Source organism: Phodopus roborovskii, unplaced genomic scaffold (genome assembly GCF_943737965.1).
Source record: "Phodopus roborovskii unplaced genomic scaffold, PHOROB, whole genome shotgun sequence".
Classification (NCBI taxonomy): Eukaryota; Metazoa; Chordata; class Mammalia; order Rodentia; family Cricetidae; genus Phodopus; species Phodopus roborovskii.
The window spans coordinates 3,766,131-3,782,765 of NW_026126646.1; the positions used below are offsets into that span (position 1 = coordinate 3,766,131).

A 16,635-nucleotide genomic window follows, 5' to 3' on the forward strand; every position below is an offset into this window, starting at 1 on the left:
TTTGCTGGGCATCTGGAGCAGCTGGTCCCTGCCTGTGTGATTTTGACGGTGCGTCTTTCCTTCACCGCTTCCCTCTTGAGTCTGGCTCTTGGTTTCCTTCAGTCCACAGTGGTGGGGAAAGCAAAGCAACTCATCGTCCGTGGCAGGAGCGTGCGAAGGAGGCTGCTCATGTCATGGTGGCCCAGGAAGCAGAGAGTGAGGCAGGACCCTGGCCTACCCCATTCTCAGAACCTCCCAATCCAGTGCTTCCAGTTGTGGGCCAAGTGTCTAAAACATGGGCCGGTGCGGACATTCTTCCCCACTGGAGCAGCTGAGCAGCCTGTTGTCCACTGCACCCCATGGTGCGCTGCCTCAGCTCAGGCTGAACTGGGCTCCTGCCGCCCCTGCACTCAAACCTCTGGGACCACAGGCCGGAATACATCTGCCCTGCGTTTAAATGGCCCAGGTACTTGTCAGGGTGTCTGGCCACGAGCAGTGTGGGTTAATTAACACCCTGCAAAGGTCTAATTCCACATGCAACCACTTTCCTAGTTATTAGGTGGGGCTTGGCATAGAAATAAACTAGGTTCAGCCCAGGTTATGCAGGCTCTGGGCTGGGCTCTACCTCGGAAAGATCCCAAGGAGTTTGTGGCCAGTCAGGACAGGTGTGGCTAGAACTCCTTCTGGTGTCCCTGTGGATAAGACTGGCTCCCCCAGCTGGGGGGGGGGCAGGGGCACACACCTTTAACCCCAGCAGAGGCAGTAGGGTGTCTGAATTTGAGGCCAGCCTGGTCTACAGAGTGAGTTCCAGGACAGGTACCAAAAACCCTGTCTCAAAAAACAAAAACTAACCAGCTAACCAAACAAACAACCAAAAAAAAAAAAAAAGGTTCCCCCTTGGTTGGAGAGATGACTCAGTGGTTAAGAGCTCTCGCTGCTCTTCAGGAGGCTCCAGGTTCAATTCCCAGCACCCACATGTCAGCTCACAACTGTCGTAACTCCATTTCCAGGGCATCTGACGACCTCACACAGACATACATGCCAGCAAAGCACCAATGCACATGAAATAATAAATAAACCATTAAAAACGTTAAAGAAAAAATTAAAGGATGCCCCTCCCCCGTGCGGTGGTGCACACCTTTCATCCCAGCACTCAGGAGGCAGAGGCCGGTCCAGGGCAGCCAGGGCGCCCCCACCCCAGCGCACCCCGCTTTCCCGACACCTGCTTTTTGCTTTAGAGCAGCTCCTGCCTCACATCTGCCTCCTGGACTGCATGGGTACCTGCAGGGAAGGTGAGCTGCACCCTGAGAATACATCTGCAGAGGAGGAAAGGCTAAGGCTGCCCAGGGATACTGTTCTACACTATTAGACTGATGTGGTTAAAACTGAAACCGAGTCCCGGTCTAGCTAACATTTTCCTTCTCCAGGGGCAACAGAAGGTCCTGGATGGCCTCTTTCCAGAATGTTTCCTAATGTTTCCTATAGGGACTCAGATTGTCCCTATTGTTATTACGCATTCTTTTTGAGACAAGGTCTTGCTGTGTGCCCAGGCTGTCTTGAGCTAATGTTAATCCTCCTGCCTGAGTGCTGGGATTACAGGTGTGAGCCACTGCGTCTGGCTTTCTACCCATCATTCTTTTTAACCTTACTGTTGGGCACTGTAGTGATGACATTGTAGCAGCTGCTGCTCTTTCCGAGGCCCTGAGTTGAATTCTCAGCACCACAGTAGGTGGCTCACAGCCGTCTGTTAACTTCAGCTCCTGGGATTCTGGCCCTCAGAGATGCCTGGACACACATGGTGTACACTCCTACAGACACATAAGCACATATAAACCCTTAAGTTGTTGTGTGTGTTATGTGTGAGCTCATCCATGCGTAAGTGTGTGTGCAGTCATTTGTAGGGGAACTGATAGAGGTCTGACAGATTTCTCTAGAACCCACTGGCACCACCCCCTTCAGCTAGGGGTGGGGGCATCACCCGCTGCCAGGCTCCCCTTGGTACAGGGTTGACTGGCTTGTTCTTGTGCTGCAGGTCTGGCGGGCACCTGCAGCTGCTGTTGAGTCTCTTCATGTGTCTTTCCACCGCCTCTTCCATGATGTCCCCAAGCCTTTGGGAGAGGGGCTGGGATACAGCTCTCCCAGTTCTGGCTGAGTACTGCAGACACTAACTTCTGTACTTCGATTATTTGGGAGCTTCTGGGAAAAACTCATTCTTAAAATACTTAAGTGAAGTTTCTAGAAGTTACCGTCATGGTCTAGGACTCCCTTGTGGTTTTTTTTTTTTTTTTTTTTTTTTTTGGTGTAGTGCTAAACCTCACGACACCATTATGATATGCAGCTACTCTGGTGACTTCTCATCCTGGTGGCAGCCAGGTTTGGTTGCTGTATACCGTTTTACTCAGTGAAGGAGTGGCCGTGGGTGCGGGCGGCATCAGGAGAGTTTGCCATTGGCGTTTGGATCTTTCATGAAGCTTCTGGCCAGCGGGCTCAGTGTGCGGTGAAGGGAGGGCTGCTTAGCACGGGCTGACGCCACTCTGCTGTCACCTGTCTGGGCAGCAGCGCCCTGAGCCTCCCAGGCGTTGTCTCGCTGTAGTCCGCTGAGGCGCCACTGACATCTGTCCATTTGTAGGTGAAGAGAAGAAGGAAAGGTGAATCCAGTTAGTGCTTGATTGGCAGCTCTTCCTGGATACCCAGACGCCGAGCTGGGCCAGGCTCTCTGCTCTCCTAGAGTGTTGACTAGTTCAGACTGCTGTAAGAAGGGTTGGCAGCTCTAGGCATGAGCATGCTGGTCTGGGACCTCGCTCAGCAGGACTGAGCCGCAGACAGTGTTAGACACATAAGCACGCACCTAGCACCATCACCCAAGAAGGTACATGTTGTTAGTGACACAGGACATGGCCAGTGCTGCCAGGCAGCTTGTGATAGCACCACACTGACTATTTTGTGCCCTGAGGTTTTGTGCAATCTGAGTGGCTAGCTGCCCTCAGGAAGTGGCAAAGTCTCTCTTCTGGAAGAACAGGCTAGTGTTTCTATTCTCCCTGACCTTGGAGCTCCCAAGCTTGGGTCCTGGTAACCCCTTGCCCCCCATGACGATCTCCCCACACCGTGGGCAAGCAAGACGCATGGGGCCTGTGAGTCTTTAGTTTAGAGGCCCTGAGGGCGGGCCTGTGCCAGTTTTCAGAACAGCTGCAGCTCCTCTCTCCCCTGGGCCTCCGCTGCCCTGGGGTTTGCTCCTGGGGCTCAGTCTGTGTCTTGTGCTTACTCAGCTCACCTGGGATCAGAGATGTGGCCCATGGTGGGCCTGGCTCATGCTCTCTCAGGGACTACAGCAGCTGAGCCACCTCCTTGCTGGTGGCCGTGGGAAAACTATTGTGCTGTTCCTTCCAGGCCACGTAGCCTTCTCCCTGTAGGCACCAGTGGCCTTCTGATGGCCTTCTGTCCCCTCTAAAGAGGACTGTGAGCCCTTGTGTGCTTGTCTGATTAGCCTTGATGGACACACTGTATTGGGGGAGATCGGGGTGTATGGGAAGTTGTTGCCCTTCCTGTGGGGGCAGCCAGCCCTCTGGTGTACTTGCTTCTCTCCCCAAGGGTTGATGCACTGTCCTCTTGAAGAGGCTCATCTCATTTCTCTTACCCACTGTAGGATCATGCGGCCAGATGATGCCAACGTGGCTGGCAATGTTCATGGAGGGACCATTCTGAAGATGATTGAGGAGGCAGGAGTCATCATCAGTACCAGGCACTGTAATAGCCAGAACGGGGTAAGTGCGGGGTTACCGTGAGATTCTGGACTCCACAGCCGTAACAGTGCGGGGCTGGACAGTAGTTCACGTGGAGGCCAGATCTGCAGCCTACTTGCCTCGCTTGCTAGGTCTGGGTCTCTGGAGGCTCTGGCACAGTCAGCCCTGCTTAGGCCCCAGGGAATAAGGTTTAGCTTTGGCCTCAGTGTGGAGGGCCGGGAATCAGCTGAGACAAAGCTGCTAGGCAGCTTAAGGGTCCTCTCCCCACCTTCCACGCTGGATCCTTCAGGAGCTGTGGCTCGCCCAGGGCCCGGCCTTGAGCCCTGCTAGCTCCTTGATTGTGGTTAGAAATATTCTGTGCCTGTGTGGGTCTGCTATTGTATTTAAGAGCTGAAGTGTGGGTGACAGGCTGCCTGAGTCCCATCTGTGTCCCTGACTGAACCCTGGTGGCTATGGGCAAGTGCTTTGGCTTTTTGTGCTTCAGCTATGGTCTGAGTATTGCTGGGCCTGCATATTCCCAGGGCCAGTGTTTTACCTACTCAGGAGCTGAGCAGGGGGAGGTGACCCTGCAGCTATTTTGGGGCCTGTAGGATAGGTTCTCTGGCTTTCTTCAGGATCGCTATAGGCTGCCATGAGATGACAGCCAGCCGGACCTGGCATTTTTTTCTGAAGACCAGCCAGGGAGAGAAAATTTACCGTGACAGCTGCATGTTGTGGTGGGTCTGCAGGGGGTCTGCAGGGGGTCTGCAGTGCATAGCCTCTGTGGGCTCTGGGCCTCAGCTAGAGCCCTGCTGGGCAGTGAGAAGGAAGACCCCACCTCACCTAAGAAAAGTGGGTAGGTGCGCAGGACCCCCTGTGGGCTGAGCACAAGCTCTGTGCAGAACAGGGAACCCAGACAGGCACTGGGCATTTTGACCTGGTCAAACTGGGAAACGGGACAGGGACCGCTGCCTGGCTCTGCAGCCTGCCATGACAGGGCAGGCGTCCCACTGGGCTTTCCCACTGCGCTTTGTTTATTGTACTTCACATGCATTGTCCTTTCTGCAAATCACAGGCTGTGACAAACTTGCATTGAACAAATCTATTGATGCCATTTAAGCAGGAATGTCCTGGCTTGGGGCTGTGGTACATTTTGATAATTCTTTAATTGTTCACATTCTTTGCCAGCCATATCTGCTATGGTCTGTGGCATTTTGATAATTCTCCATTTGTTCACATTCTTGCTAACCATATCTGCTGTGAGGATTTATAAACAGTGGTTTCTTTCCCCCATCACCCCAAACTTTTAAATTTAAAAAATATGTATATATATGTGTGTGTGTGTGTGTGTGTGTGTGTGTGTGCATGTGTGTTGGTATGCATACGTGAGTGTGGGCACTGTGAAGGCCAGAAGAGAATGTCAGGTGTCCTGGAGCTGAATGGTAGGCCGTTGTGAGCTGCCCAACATGAGTGCTGGGGACAGAACCCTGGTGACCGCCTCTCCAGCCCTGTTCCCTGGGTCTCGTGCATGCTTAGGCACATGAGCGACACTCAGTTCCGATAAGTTATTGCTGTTGTGATTGTTTTAGGGTCTCATGAATTGTATCATCCATGTCAGTGTGTGTGCTCTAGGCTGTCCTTCCATCTCTTCATTCCCAGACACAACACGACTGAACTTCATTCTATAGTCAGCTCCCAGTATCCAGCTGAATTTACGTTATTAATGTTTTGGTTTTTGAGATAGGATCTTATGTAGAGCTTCAGCTGGCCTTGACCCCCCATGTAGTCGGTGATGAATTTGAACTTCCAGTCTTTTCTCACATTTATCTATTTATTTATCTGTCTATGTATTTGGTAGGAGAGGGAGTGTATGCTGTGAGCATGTGGACGACTTGCAGAAGTGGGTTCTCTCTTTTTACCCAGTAGTTTCCAGAGAGTGAGCTTAGGTCTTTGGGTTTGTTAGCAAGTATCTCTACTCTCTAAGGCATCTTGCTGATCTGAATTTGAACTTCTGATCTTCTTGTCTGTACCTTCTAAGTATTGGGATTGTGTGTCTGCATCTGGAGGCTCTGGCACAGTCAGCCCTGAAGGTTTGACTTTGGCCTCAGTGTGGAGGGCGGGGAATCAGCAGAGACAGAGCTGCTGGGCATCTGGAGGGTCATCTCCACGCTGGATCCTTCAGGAGCTGTGACTCGCACAGGGCCCGGCCTTGAGCCTGTAGTCAGGTGAGTCCTAACGTCAGGTCATTATACACGGTGCCTGTCTGGGTCCCCTCTCCCGAACAGAGCCAGTGTGCTACATCAGCCCACGGGGAGCTCCTGTGCATCTACCCACTTTCTTTAAGTAGGTGGGGTCTTTCTCCTCTCTGGCCAGTGGATGTAGGTGTGAACCACCATGCCTGGTGTATGTGGTGCCGAGCCCTGACCCAGGGCCTCATGTAGGCTAAGCAGACACCCTACCAGCACCACATTCCCAGCTCCAGTGACTCTTTTTGGACTTTTTTTTTTTTTTTTTTTTCAAGACAGGGTTTCTCTGTATAGCCCTGGCTTTCTGGAACTCACTGTATAGAACACACTGGCCTCCAACTCACAGAGATCGCCTGCCTCTGCCTCCTGAGTGCTGGGAGTAAAGGCGAGCGCCACCACTGCCTGGCTTCCAAGGACCTTCATTTGGAGTAGACATTGGAAGGGTGAAGCTGTGTAAGGAAGGCGTGTAAGGCTGAGAGACTGCGGACGGACCAGCTGTGGGCAGGAGGAAGAGCTCTCGGCAGGCTTTAGTAAGCACTGTCCCGTGGACATGGGGTGACACAAAGGTGACGGCGCCACTGTTGATGTCCAGGAAGTTTCCTGTCTGGAGATAAGATCAAGCCACAGTGTTCCCTTCAGCCAAAGCCTGACCCTGGCTCTTTAGTTCCATCGAGGCTGAGGGAGCAGAGACAGCAGAGAGAACTGCAGAAGGGAAGTGGGAAGCTGGCTGAGCTGCTCTGAGGGTTAAGGAAGGACACAGTGCTGTGACACAGGTGTACAGGCACAGCGACAAGCCACCGTGGAACCACCGAGTCACTAGCAGTCTAGTGATAGGGATGTCCTGTATGCTGACAGTATTTGACTCTTGTTAATGACTGAATGCTGATTGGCCAGTAGCCAGGCAGGAAGTATTGGTGGGGCTGCCAGACGAGGAGAATTCTGGGAGAAGGAGAGAGGAGACAAGTAGCTACTAGGAAGACAGAATCTGGGTATTCTCCGGTAGATAAGGCCATGCAGAAATACATAGATTAATAGTTTTGGGTTAATAACTAAGGGAGAGCTAGCCAATAGGAAGCCTAAGCCATCGGCCAAACCGTTTATAATTAATATGAGCTTCTGTGTGTTATGTGGGGCCAGGCAGGACACACCCTCTGGCTACCGCCTAGAGCAGTGGTTCTCAGTCTTTTGGGGCTTGAACTATTCTTGGCTATGACCATAGAAAACTCAGATATTTATATTATAATTCACAACAGTAGCAAAATTACAGTTATGAAGTAACAGTGGAAAAATTTGTTTTGTTGTTTGGTTTTTCAAGACAGGGTTTCTCTGTGTAACTCTGTTTTGGAACTTGCTCTGTAGACCAGTCTGGCCTTGAACTCACAGAGATCCACCTACCTCTGCCTCCCAAGTGCTGGGTTCAAAGGCATACACCACCACCACCTGACTGATTTGGTTATTTTTAAAAATAAAATAACTGGGGGTTGGGGGTCACCACAGCATGTGGAACTGTATTAAAGGGTCACAGCGTTAGGAAGGTTGAGAACCGCTGGTCTAGAGACCTCTGGTAGCAGTGGTCACAGCAGACAGCAGGCGTATGATGTAGATGAAATAGTCGTCTACTGGAAGATGGCATTTGGGACTTGGACAGCTGGGGAGGAGAAGCCAGTGTTTGGCTTCAAAGTTTTACAGCCTGGATGGCTTCTCCTGTGAGGGCTGAGGCAGCTGGTGACTTCAAGCCTTTCCAGAGCCCCAGGGCCCCTAAGAATGAGTATTCTAGGTCCATTCTGCCTGTGCCCTGGGAATGCGGTGGAGCTTGGGTGAGCCACCACACTCCTGTTTCCTGAGTGACCTGCTTCTTGTTGTAAGCTCACTCTTGAGACCTGCTGCCCCCAGAAGATTCGAAACAGCACTGGCCTACCATCTTAGTGAGGCCTGAAGCAGGGGTGTCAAAATGTTAGAGTGAGTTCAAGGCCAGCCTAGATAGCTCAGTGGCATAACCATCTCAAATACAAATGAAAATGACTACCTGTGCCATGGTGCAGCAGCCTCTGTTTATCTTGTGAGATACCCTAGGTTCAGTGCCCAGTACTGCAGCAGACAGACAGACCTGCTATTCATTGGCAGTGTACCGACATGGCAGCCATTCTGTAGCCTGTGGATTGAGGAGTCGCTCCAGCTCACGGGGGTCATGTGTCTGTCTGCCAGTGGTTTGTGTCATGGACCTGGACACCATACACTGGAAACCTGGAGAAGACTCAGCCCTCGTGTTGGTGGGAAGAGGGTACGGCGTCATTGTGCACGGGGTCTGGAAGCGGTGCGATCCGGCCATCACGGATGACTTAGGGGGTGGAGACCTCTCTGGAGGAAGAGACTGTACATGTGGTGTGGACAGCAGGAGAAACGAGTTGGAAGTCGTGCCCTGCTCACTGCCACCTCAGGGCCCACATTTCAAGGCTGAGTAGTTGTCGTGTGGATGCGCCGAGCCAGTGTGGCTCAGTCTTGGAACTTGGTGCTATTTGACTAGAAAAGGGCAGTTCTACTGCAAGCTTCATTATCTTTTTATTTACGTTATTTTATATGTGCATTGCTAAAGGTGTCAGATCCCCTGGAACTGGAGTTACAGACAGTGAGTGCTGGGATTGAACCCAGGTCCTCTGGAAGAGCAGCCAGTGCCCTTAACCACTGAGCCGTCTCTCCAGCCCCTCGCTACCATGAGGAGAGTCTTCAGTACCTCCCATCCTGGCTGACCAGCAACCACCACATAGACGCAAGAGCCACCCATAAGTTAGAACTTGCTAAAGGCGTATAGGTAATGGTTAACAGATTCCAAGGCAGTACCAGACTTTTGAACCAGGACTTGCTGTGTAAGTGTTCCTGGAGTAAGGCGGTGTCACAACGGAAAGGCAGGAAGGAGCTTGGGTGCATAGAATGAACCATGCCAGCCATGATGTGTTTGGCGAGTTTGTCCAGGCGGTGGTGAGGCTGTGAGTTGACTGATTCCTTGTGAAGCTGCCTTCTGTGGCAAAGTGCTGCTCTTAGAGCTTGGTGTGTCGGGGGCCCTCTGGTGGCTGAAGGAGGGTGTGACAATCTCAGAGGCTGCCCTTTCTGTCGAGAAGCTTCAAGAAGGGCAGTGTGGCTTGTCAAGAGAGTGGGCTTGGGAGGGTCAAGCTCCTCCAGATGAAAGGAGAGGAGACTTAGGAGGGTACATGGGCAGTGTTGCCAGTAAAAATTGTGGCACTCAGGCTGGGCCCTCAGGAGGATCTCTGTGAGTTAAAGGCCAGCCTGGGCTACAGAGTGAGTTCCAAGGCAGCTGATGCCCTATTTAAAAAAAAAAAAAAATGTAGAGTAACGTAACCCCCGGCATCCAATAAGAAGCGCTCTATTAGCTCACATGGTCCTTATCTCTCCCTGAGAGGTGTGGTGACTGCTGCGGGATGGGCCACCGAGGAGGCAGGTGGCAAGTCTGTTCCAAGCAGCTTGGGTTCCTGCTGTGTTGGGCTGCGACCTCTGTTTGGGTACTCTCTTGTCATGCCTTAGACGTGGTCACAGGTTAATCCTGGTCTGAGCACCCTGATTGGCAGTATCACCTTCTCCCTGGGGTTGCTGGGAGGGACAACCTCTCGGCTGAGTGTTTCTGGTCATTGCCCACCTCCCGTGGTGTCTATACCCGGAGCAGTAGCCAGAGTCCCCTTAGCTGTGACGGGAGCACCCACACAGTAGGGCCGCAGGCGCCACCTCTGGAGTCCAAGCCAGTCCACACCCGTCTCTCCTGTCCCACCCTGCTCTGCACCTTGCCTCCTGTGCCCTTTCTCCTAGCCCGTCTCTGCCGCCAGGGCCTGTGTTGTGCCCTCTGAGCGTCTCTTCCCTAGAGACTGGCATGCTTTCGTTTCTCTGTGGACAGGGCTGCTGGGAACAGAGGGACGGGGGGGGGGGGGCTGGACACTGCTTTCTTGAGGTCCACCCTGGGGACAGCACAGGTGGGGGTCTGTGCTTTCCTTCTGCCTCAGCTTCAGTCAGTGTCTCCTCCACCCAGGAGGCTGTCTCTGCTTAGAGTTCCCGGGGGCAGACTAGAAAGGAAGGTGGTCTAAGGCGGTGTTCGAGCCCAGCCTCCCCTGGCCTGCCTTTGAGTCCACTGTGCCGTTTGTGTGTGTTTGTTGTTTTCTGGCCCTGCTCTTCCTGGCCTTCTCTCTCCCAGCTTACTTTCTGTTTCAGTCCAGTGTCCGCTCATCTGCTCCTGTCTGTGTGCAGCCCCTTTTACTTATTTATCATCTTCCCACTAGGCCCTGGGCCCCAGGACAGGCACTCTGACCTGTCCCACTGGAGGTGCCCTGGGGTGGGGCCTGCCCGGCCTCCATGGTTCAGGTGGGAAGTGGACTTGGTCTGCTAGGTCAGCCGCAGACATGTGTGCGGCCTTGTGCCCACGTTTTGCCTGTGTTGGGGTCCGACTTAACCTCACTCTCCCATAGCGCTGCCTGGCCCTGTTCACCCCCTGGTTTGCTAAGAGTGTGGGTAGTTCCACGAGGAAGTATCGCCACACTCAGAGCAGTGTCTGTTTTCCTGCTCTGCCTCGCCTTTGCCTTTCCAGATTCTGCCAGTGGGTGGCGCCGTAGTGACGAGAATGAACTTGAGGCCAAAGGCTCCTCCTTGATCCTTTTTCATCTCGTGTGAATAGGCAGTGTAGTGGATAGGAGGGCGTTAAGCCCTGCACAGCCAAGTCGGAAAGTCCAGGCTGGGGAAACATACACCCCTCTAGAACTTTAGTTTCCTGCTAGGTCTTATTTGCCTTGCTAAGATCTGTCTCTGTGTTATCTGTAAGATCAGAAGCTCAACCTGTTTGTGTGAGAATTACCCTGGAGAGCGCGTTGAGCAGGTTTCCAAAGAGGTTGCTTCTAGGAGTGAGACGCGCTCCTGCCCTGCCGCCTCCTCTGCCAGGGAGTGGGTGAGCTCTGGGGCAGGCAGGAGAGCATGGCTGGGGAGCTGGCTCAGCGGCTAAGAACACTTGCTGTTCAAACTTGAGGACAGGGTTTGGGCCCCAGTTCCTCCAGAAAAGCTGGGCCTGGCCTCATGCCTCCTCCCAGGGCTGCTGGGGTGCAGAGAGTAGGAATTCGGGGACTTGCTGGCCGCCAGCCTGCTCAGGTGAGTTCCAGGTTCAGTGAGATCCTGTCTTGAAGTGCACGTTGGAGAAGCATGTGCCTCCAGACTTGGGTACTGACACCCTGTCTGGGGACCAGGGAACCAAGACGGACACACAGACACATGTACAGGAAAGGTTCGTTAGGTGGGGCCGCACCCGCTCACGCTCATACTCTGATGGAAGGCACCTGCCCCCCTCCCACCCCCTCCCACCTCCTCCCACCCCGCATGTTTATCAGGGACGGCACAAGGGGAGGGGCTAGTCAGTCTCTGTAGCAGGGTGAGCAGTCTCAGGCATAAACGCCTTGGAGGAGGGAGCTGTAGTTAGTGTTGGTGCACGGGAACACTCGCTCACACTTGGACTCGGGAGGGAAGCTTTGCCAACCCCCCTGAGCTTCAGCTGGCTTTGTCACTCCTGTAGGGCTGAGGAATTATTCTCAGGGCTGTAGTTGTTCAGGGGTTCCTCTGTTCCCTACAATGACCTTCCTCTGACCTCCTCATGTGTGCACGCATGCACACATGTGTAGGCGTGTGTATTAATCATATACACACATGGAGGGATACAACACATAGCATGGGCTGGAACTATCACCTGCCCGTAGATGGGGGCTTCTGCCCCTTGTGGTCCCTCAGCCCTTTAGTCCCAGATAAACACACAGAGGCTGATATTAATTATAAACTGTGTGGCCAATGGCTCAGGCTTCTTATTGGCTAGCTCTCTCTCAATTATTAACCTATTTCTGTTAATGTATGTATTGCTACGAGGCTGTGGCTTACCCATAATGCTCCAGCTTGTTACTCCTTTGGCGGCTAGCTACATGGCTTCTCCTTGGAGACTCACTCTCTGTCCCTCTTCCCAGGCTACTGGCCAATCGGCATTTATTCACCAACCAGTAAGATAAGCATGTATTCACAGCACACAGAAGGACATCCCCATCACCTGCCTGCTGTGCCACTGTGGGCAGCTGTCCTTCCATCTTGGCTCTTGTCAAGGCCTGTTGTAAGTGACGACAGCATAAGCATCGCCTGTAAGTGACAACCAGGCTGCTTGTATGTGCCCTTGCCGGCTTAGTGGCATCCCACGCTGTGTCCTGAGACAGCTGCTTGCACAACACCACACCTCAAGCCAGCACAGTCTAACAAAAGATGGAGGTTCGTGCTCTGTCTGATCATTAGAACAGTTGTGGGATGGGACCCTAGGACCGGGCTGAAGAGTCCTTCCAGTACTGCTATGGTCCCCGTGTGTTCTGAAGGTGAGGGCTGTGGAAGGCCAAGCCCTCAGGCCACTGGGCCGCCAGCTTTCATGAAGGGTCCTGTGCCTCATCTCTTTATTTATGTAACCATTTTGAGGCCAGGTCTTGTTTTGTGCCTTAAGTAGACCTCAAATTCACTGTGTGCCCAGGCTTGCCTTGCAACCCTTCCCTTCCTGTCAGGCTCTGGCCTTACTTGGTGCTGGCATTGCAGGTGTGTGACAGCAGGCCCTGCTCAGTGGCCTTATGCTACCAGACAATAACAATAGTGTGCTCTTGGTTTCCAGCCGTGACCCTGGAAAGGGCTTCATCCGACTGAGTACACTTGAACTTAGTCTGAGAAAGGAAGAGCTTAGGGTCTGTTGTTTCAGTCTTAGCAGCCCGAACAAACTCAGCCTCAGCCTGTAGGACTGTCCAAATCAGACTGCCAGGATGGTTTTCTGGGAAGGGCAGTCACTCAGCACGCTTGCATCTAGCATCTGGGCCTCACCATGGGGTAGAGGCTGTGCACGCAGGGCTCCTGGGTGACTCAGGGACAAGAAAGATGACTGGAGCTGGAGGCACATCTGGTGCCAGATGTTCTTTTAGTAATTTTTAATCATGAGACCAGGTTATCTGTTTAAAGAATTGTGGGTGTGGGGTGGGGAAAGGTGTGCATGTGTGTGTGTGTGTGTGTGTGTGTGTAAGAGAGAGAGAGAGAGAGAAGAGAGAGAGACGGGAGGGAAGGAGAGAGTGTCAGCCTATTAGTGTCCAATGCCCTGGGGATGCCACTTCCCTCGGTGACCTCTCCTGTCCTGTGAACCCTGTGGGCTGGTCCTTCTGGTACCCACATTCTACAGATGGATAACTTAGTGTCAACAGGCAGGTTGTTTTTCCCTGCTGAGTGAGGAAGAGGAGAGTGTGAAAGTGAATTTGGGAAGTGCACAGCCATGTGGTTAAGCCTGTAGCCTGCACCAGAAGAGAGAGACAAGGCAGGCCAGCCCTGCCCTGAGGAAGGAGTATGAAGACTCAGATGGTAACTCTCTTGGGGAGGGAGCCATGCAGCCGCTCTCCACCTCTCTGTGTGCTTTTTTGGTATCCCACATGAAGCTGTATGTATTATTGCAAAAAAAATAAGGAGAAATGTCCTTGGTAAGTAAGTGTATGACTGCAGTTCAGTCAGCGGCAGCTCTGAAGTGTTCACTGCTGTTTCTGCACACTTAGGCTAGCGCTGTCCCCCAGCCACATCATTTCACAGTGAGGAAGGGAACAGGCAGCTTTGAGGAAGTGTCTCTGTGGTAGGGATTTGCTGGCCTGGCCTGGTGACTGTCTCTGGTTTTTCAGGAGCGCTGTGTGGCTGCCTTGGCCCGGGTGGAGCGCACTGACTTCCTGTCGCCCATGTGCATCGGTGAGGTGGCTCACGTCAGTGCAGAGATCACCTACACTTCCAAGCACTCTGTGGAAGTCCAAGTCCACGTGATGTCAGAGAATATCCTCACAGGTAACTCCCAGGGTCTCTCTGGCGTCTTGCCAGCGCTCTTCCTTGCCTTTAAAGGTTGCTGGGATCAAACATGAACCTAAAGCTACTTGGGGAAGCCTTTGTGTCAGCTTAGAAACTGTAGCCATCGCTTGGGGTAAGAGCCTGGAGGACAAGCTGAGCAGGGGTTGTGGAGGAGCGCCGTGTACCGGCTCGCTGTCTCCGGCTTGCTCAGCTGCCTTTCTTATACAGAGTGCCCGGGCCTGCTGCCTACAGCAGTTAGCAGTCAAGAAAATGGCTCCATGACATGCTTACAGGCCAGTCTGATCTGGGTAACCCTTTAGTTGAGGCTTCATCTTCCCAGGTGACTCTAAGTTTGTGTCAAGGTGACAGCTGAAGCTGACTGACACACCGCTTGCCCACGAGGAGGGTTGGCCATGCCAGGGGATGGCTTTGTCTTTGTATGACCTCTTTGGCCCTCATGCACCCTGTAGGCAGATTTTTCTCTACTCATACTTTTGTAGTTTGCAGATGGAGCACTGGTGGGTTATGAAGTACACTTGAGCCCCTCTCAGGCAGAACAGTATTCCCAGGCTGCTCCCCTCTTCGTGAGACCACGCCCTGCCTCTCTACCTGTCTACTCTTCTGGACCATGGCTTGTATGGCTATGCAGAGGTGGCTGGGAAAATTTGCCCCTGCCCATCTAGAAACCAGGCGTATATAGAAACTATCGGGTGAATCTTTGCCTATGGTTCATCTGAACCTTTTCCTTGGCTGTGGTAACCATGGAAACCCTTCTCCTCTTCCCCATTGGCGCCACAGGAGAGCAGGGCTCCTACTCATGAAGTGCTTATGTTTCTTTTGTAACCTGGCTGTTGACTGGTAAGATGGGCTCTTTGGCCCCATACCACCCTGTGGCCCCATGCGCCTTCAAGACTGGGCTGGTGTATTCCTTTTCCTCTTTCCTGGGTCCTCTGCAGTGCTGAGCCCATGGAGTGAGGGCCTTCCTGGGAGGGGAGGGCTAAGAACTAAGAACACAGTTGCCATGAGGAACATTCCGATGAGCTCAGCAGGGATGGATCAGAGCGAGCTGGGTCACTCAGCTACGTGTACTGAGAGACTCTGAGACTGCTCTGGATCCTTTGGGATGAAGTGTTCTTTGGACACTGGTCTCAGGCTGTGGCACAGGAAGGGACAGCTGTGCATCATTAGGGAAAGGGAAAGGCAGGCCCAATGCAGGGAGGAGTCGCTGTCTGTCCTGTGGGCCTTCCTCTGCCAGCCTGGCTAGGGTCACCCCTGCGTAGGGGGAGGCTCCTGTTCTTCATGCTTCTTTGTAAGCAGCCAGTAGGTCTTCTGGCTGTAGGCGCCTTCAGCTTCAGAAAGTGTGTAGAGCCTGCCTTATCGGATTCCTAAACCAGGCGGCGGGGGCGCACACCTTTGATCCCAGCACTCGGCAGGCAGAGGCAGGCGGAGCTCTGAGAGTCTGCGGCCAGCCTGGTCTACAGAGCGAGTTCTAGGACAGCCAGGCTACACAGAGAACCCTGTCTCGTGAGGGGAGGGGAGGACAGACAGGATTCCCAAGGGCTGGATAGGTGGCTCAGTGGGTAAGAGCTCTAGCTCGGACCTGGGTTTGATTCCCAGCACCCACATGTTGATTCACATCTGTCTGTCACTCCAGTTTCAGGGATCTGACGTCCTCTTGTCACCTCCAAAGGCACCAGATGCACGCATGCTGCACATACATTCATGTAGCAAAACATATACACAAAGTAAATTTAAAAAACAAGAGCATATTTCTGTGTTATCTGAAACAATCACAGTGTCAGCCCTCGGGAGCCCAGTGGCCAGAGGACAATGCAGCTGTGTGAGTGGGGAGGCAGCAGAGCACAAAGGTATTCTGCAGCTTTCAGAGTTGCAAGGACATGCATGTGGTACAGACATGTTTGCAGACAAAATACTCATACACATGCAATACATTTCTAAAATAGCAAAATAAAAATAATTCTTAGAAGAAAAGGCCTAAAGCACCAGCTCCGCCCTTCGCTGCGCTTACCATGCGTCTGCACCTTCCTTCCGTAGAGTCCCTTCCGCCCTGAGGGGCCAGCCTTGAAGGGCAGAGGCTGTGCAGGTATAGACACAGGACAGGCACTGTTGACTTGGCATGCCCAGGGAGGCAGCACAAGGCAGCTTTTGTCAGTGGGTCCTGGCCATTGCCTCAGGTTTCCCCTGGTCCCTCCTTCCTGCGGCACAGATGTGGCAGCCTGGCCTCAGAGCGGAAGGCTTAGAGTCTTCCTTCCATGTCTTAGGTGTCCACTGAGGCCCATGTGTCCACCGAGGAGAGCCTGTGATGGCCTGCTTAACAACATCCGATCCATCACCGCCCTGACCACGTGCCGTGAATGAGTGAATGAGTGAATGAGTGACAGGAAGCCCGAGGCTAGGGGCGCTAGGTTCACATCCAGAGCTGTAGCCCACATGAAGGCCGAACTTACTGTTACTAGTGTGGCCTCAGCACACAAGCAAGGGTCCCGTCACCACGTCCCTTTGTTGCACGGAGCTTTAGTTCAGAGTCCACTGCATGAGCACAGGCCTGGCCCACTAGTCTTCAGTCTCAGCCCATGAGATACCACAGGTCCCTCTCTGGATACCAGGACATCAGGCTAACGGGATGTCACTGCTGCGGGCCACTCTCCCAGTAGCAGAGGGGCGTGTGAAGACATCTGCAGTGCAGCAGGGTGGAGGCTGCACAGTCCCTGTGTTCGCCTCAGTTTGCTCAGTGCTGTTCATTTAGGTTTAGCAGGCCACTTGGGTTTCCATGGAAACAGCTCTTCATGCTGGCTCTGAGTCCAAGA

General features: G+C 53.0%; 1 protein-coding gene across 3 annotated transcripts in view; it reads left to right on the forward strand.

The window, feature by feature from the left end:
* Positions 1-16,635, forward strand: part of Acot7 (acyl-CoA thioesterase 7) — an 88,000-nt gene that overhangs the window by 25,829 nt on the left and 45,536 nt on the right. For all 3 annotated transcript variants that reach the window (XM_051173936.1, XM_051173935.1, XM_051173934.1), the window contains exons 2-3: positions 3,623-3,740; positions 13,651-13,807. In XM_051173936.1, coding sequence (XP_051029893.1) covers positions 3,623-3,740; positions 13,651-13,807 — 275 coding nt within the window. The remainder of the gene's footprint in view (positions 1-3,622; positions 3,741-13,650; positions 13,808-16,635) is intronic.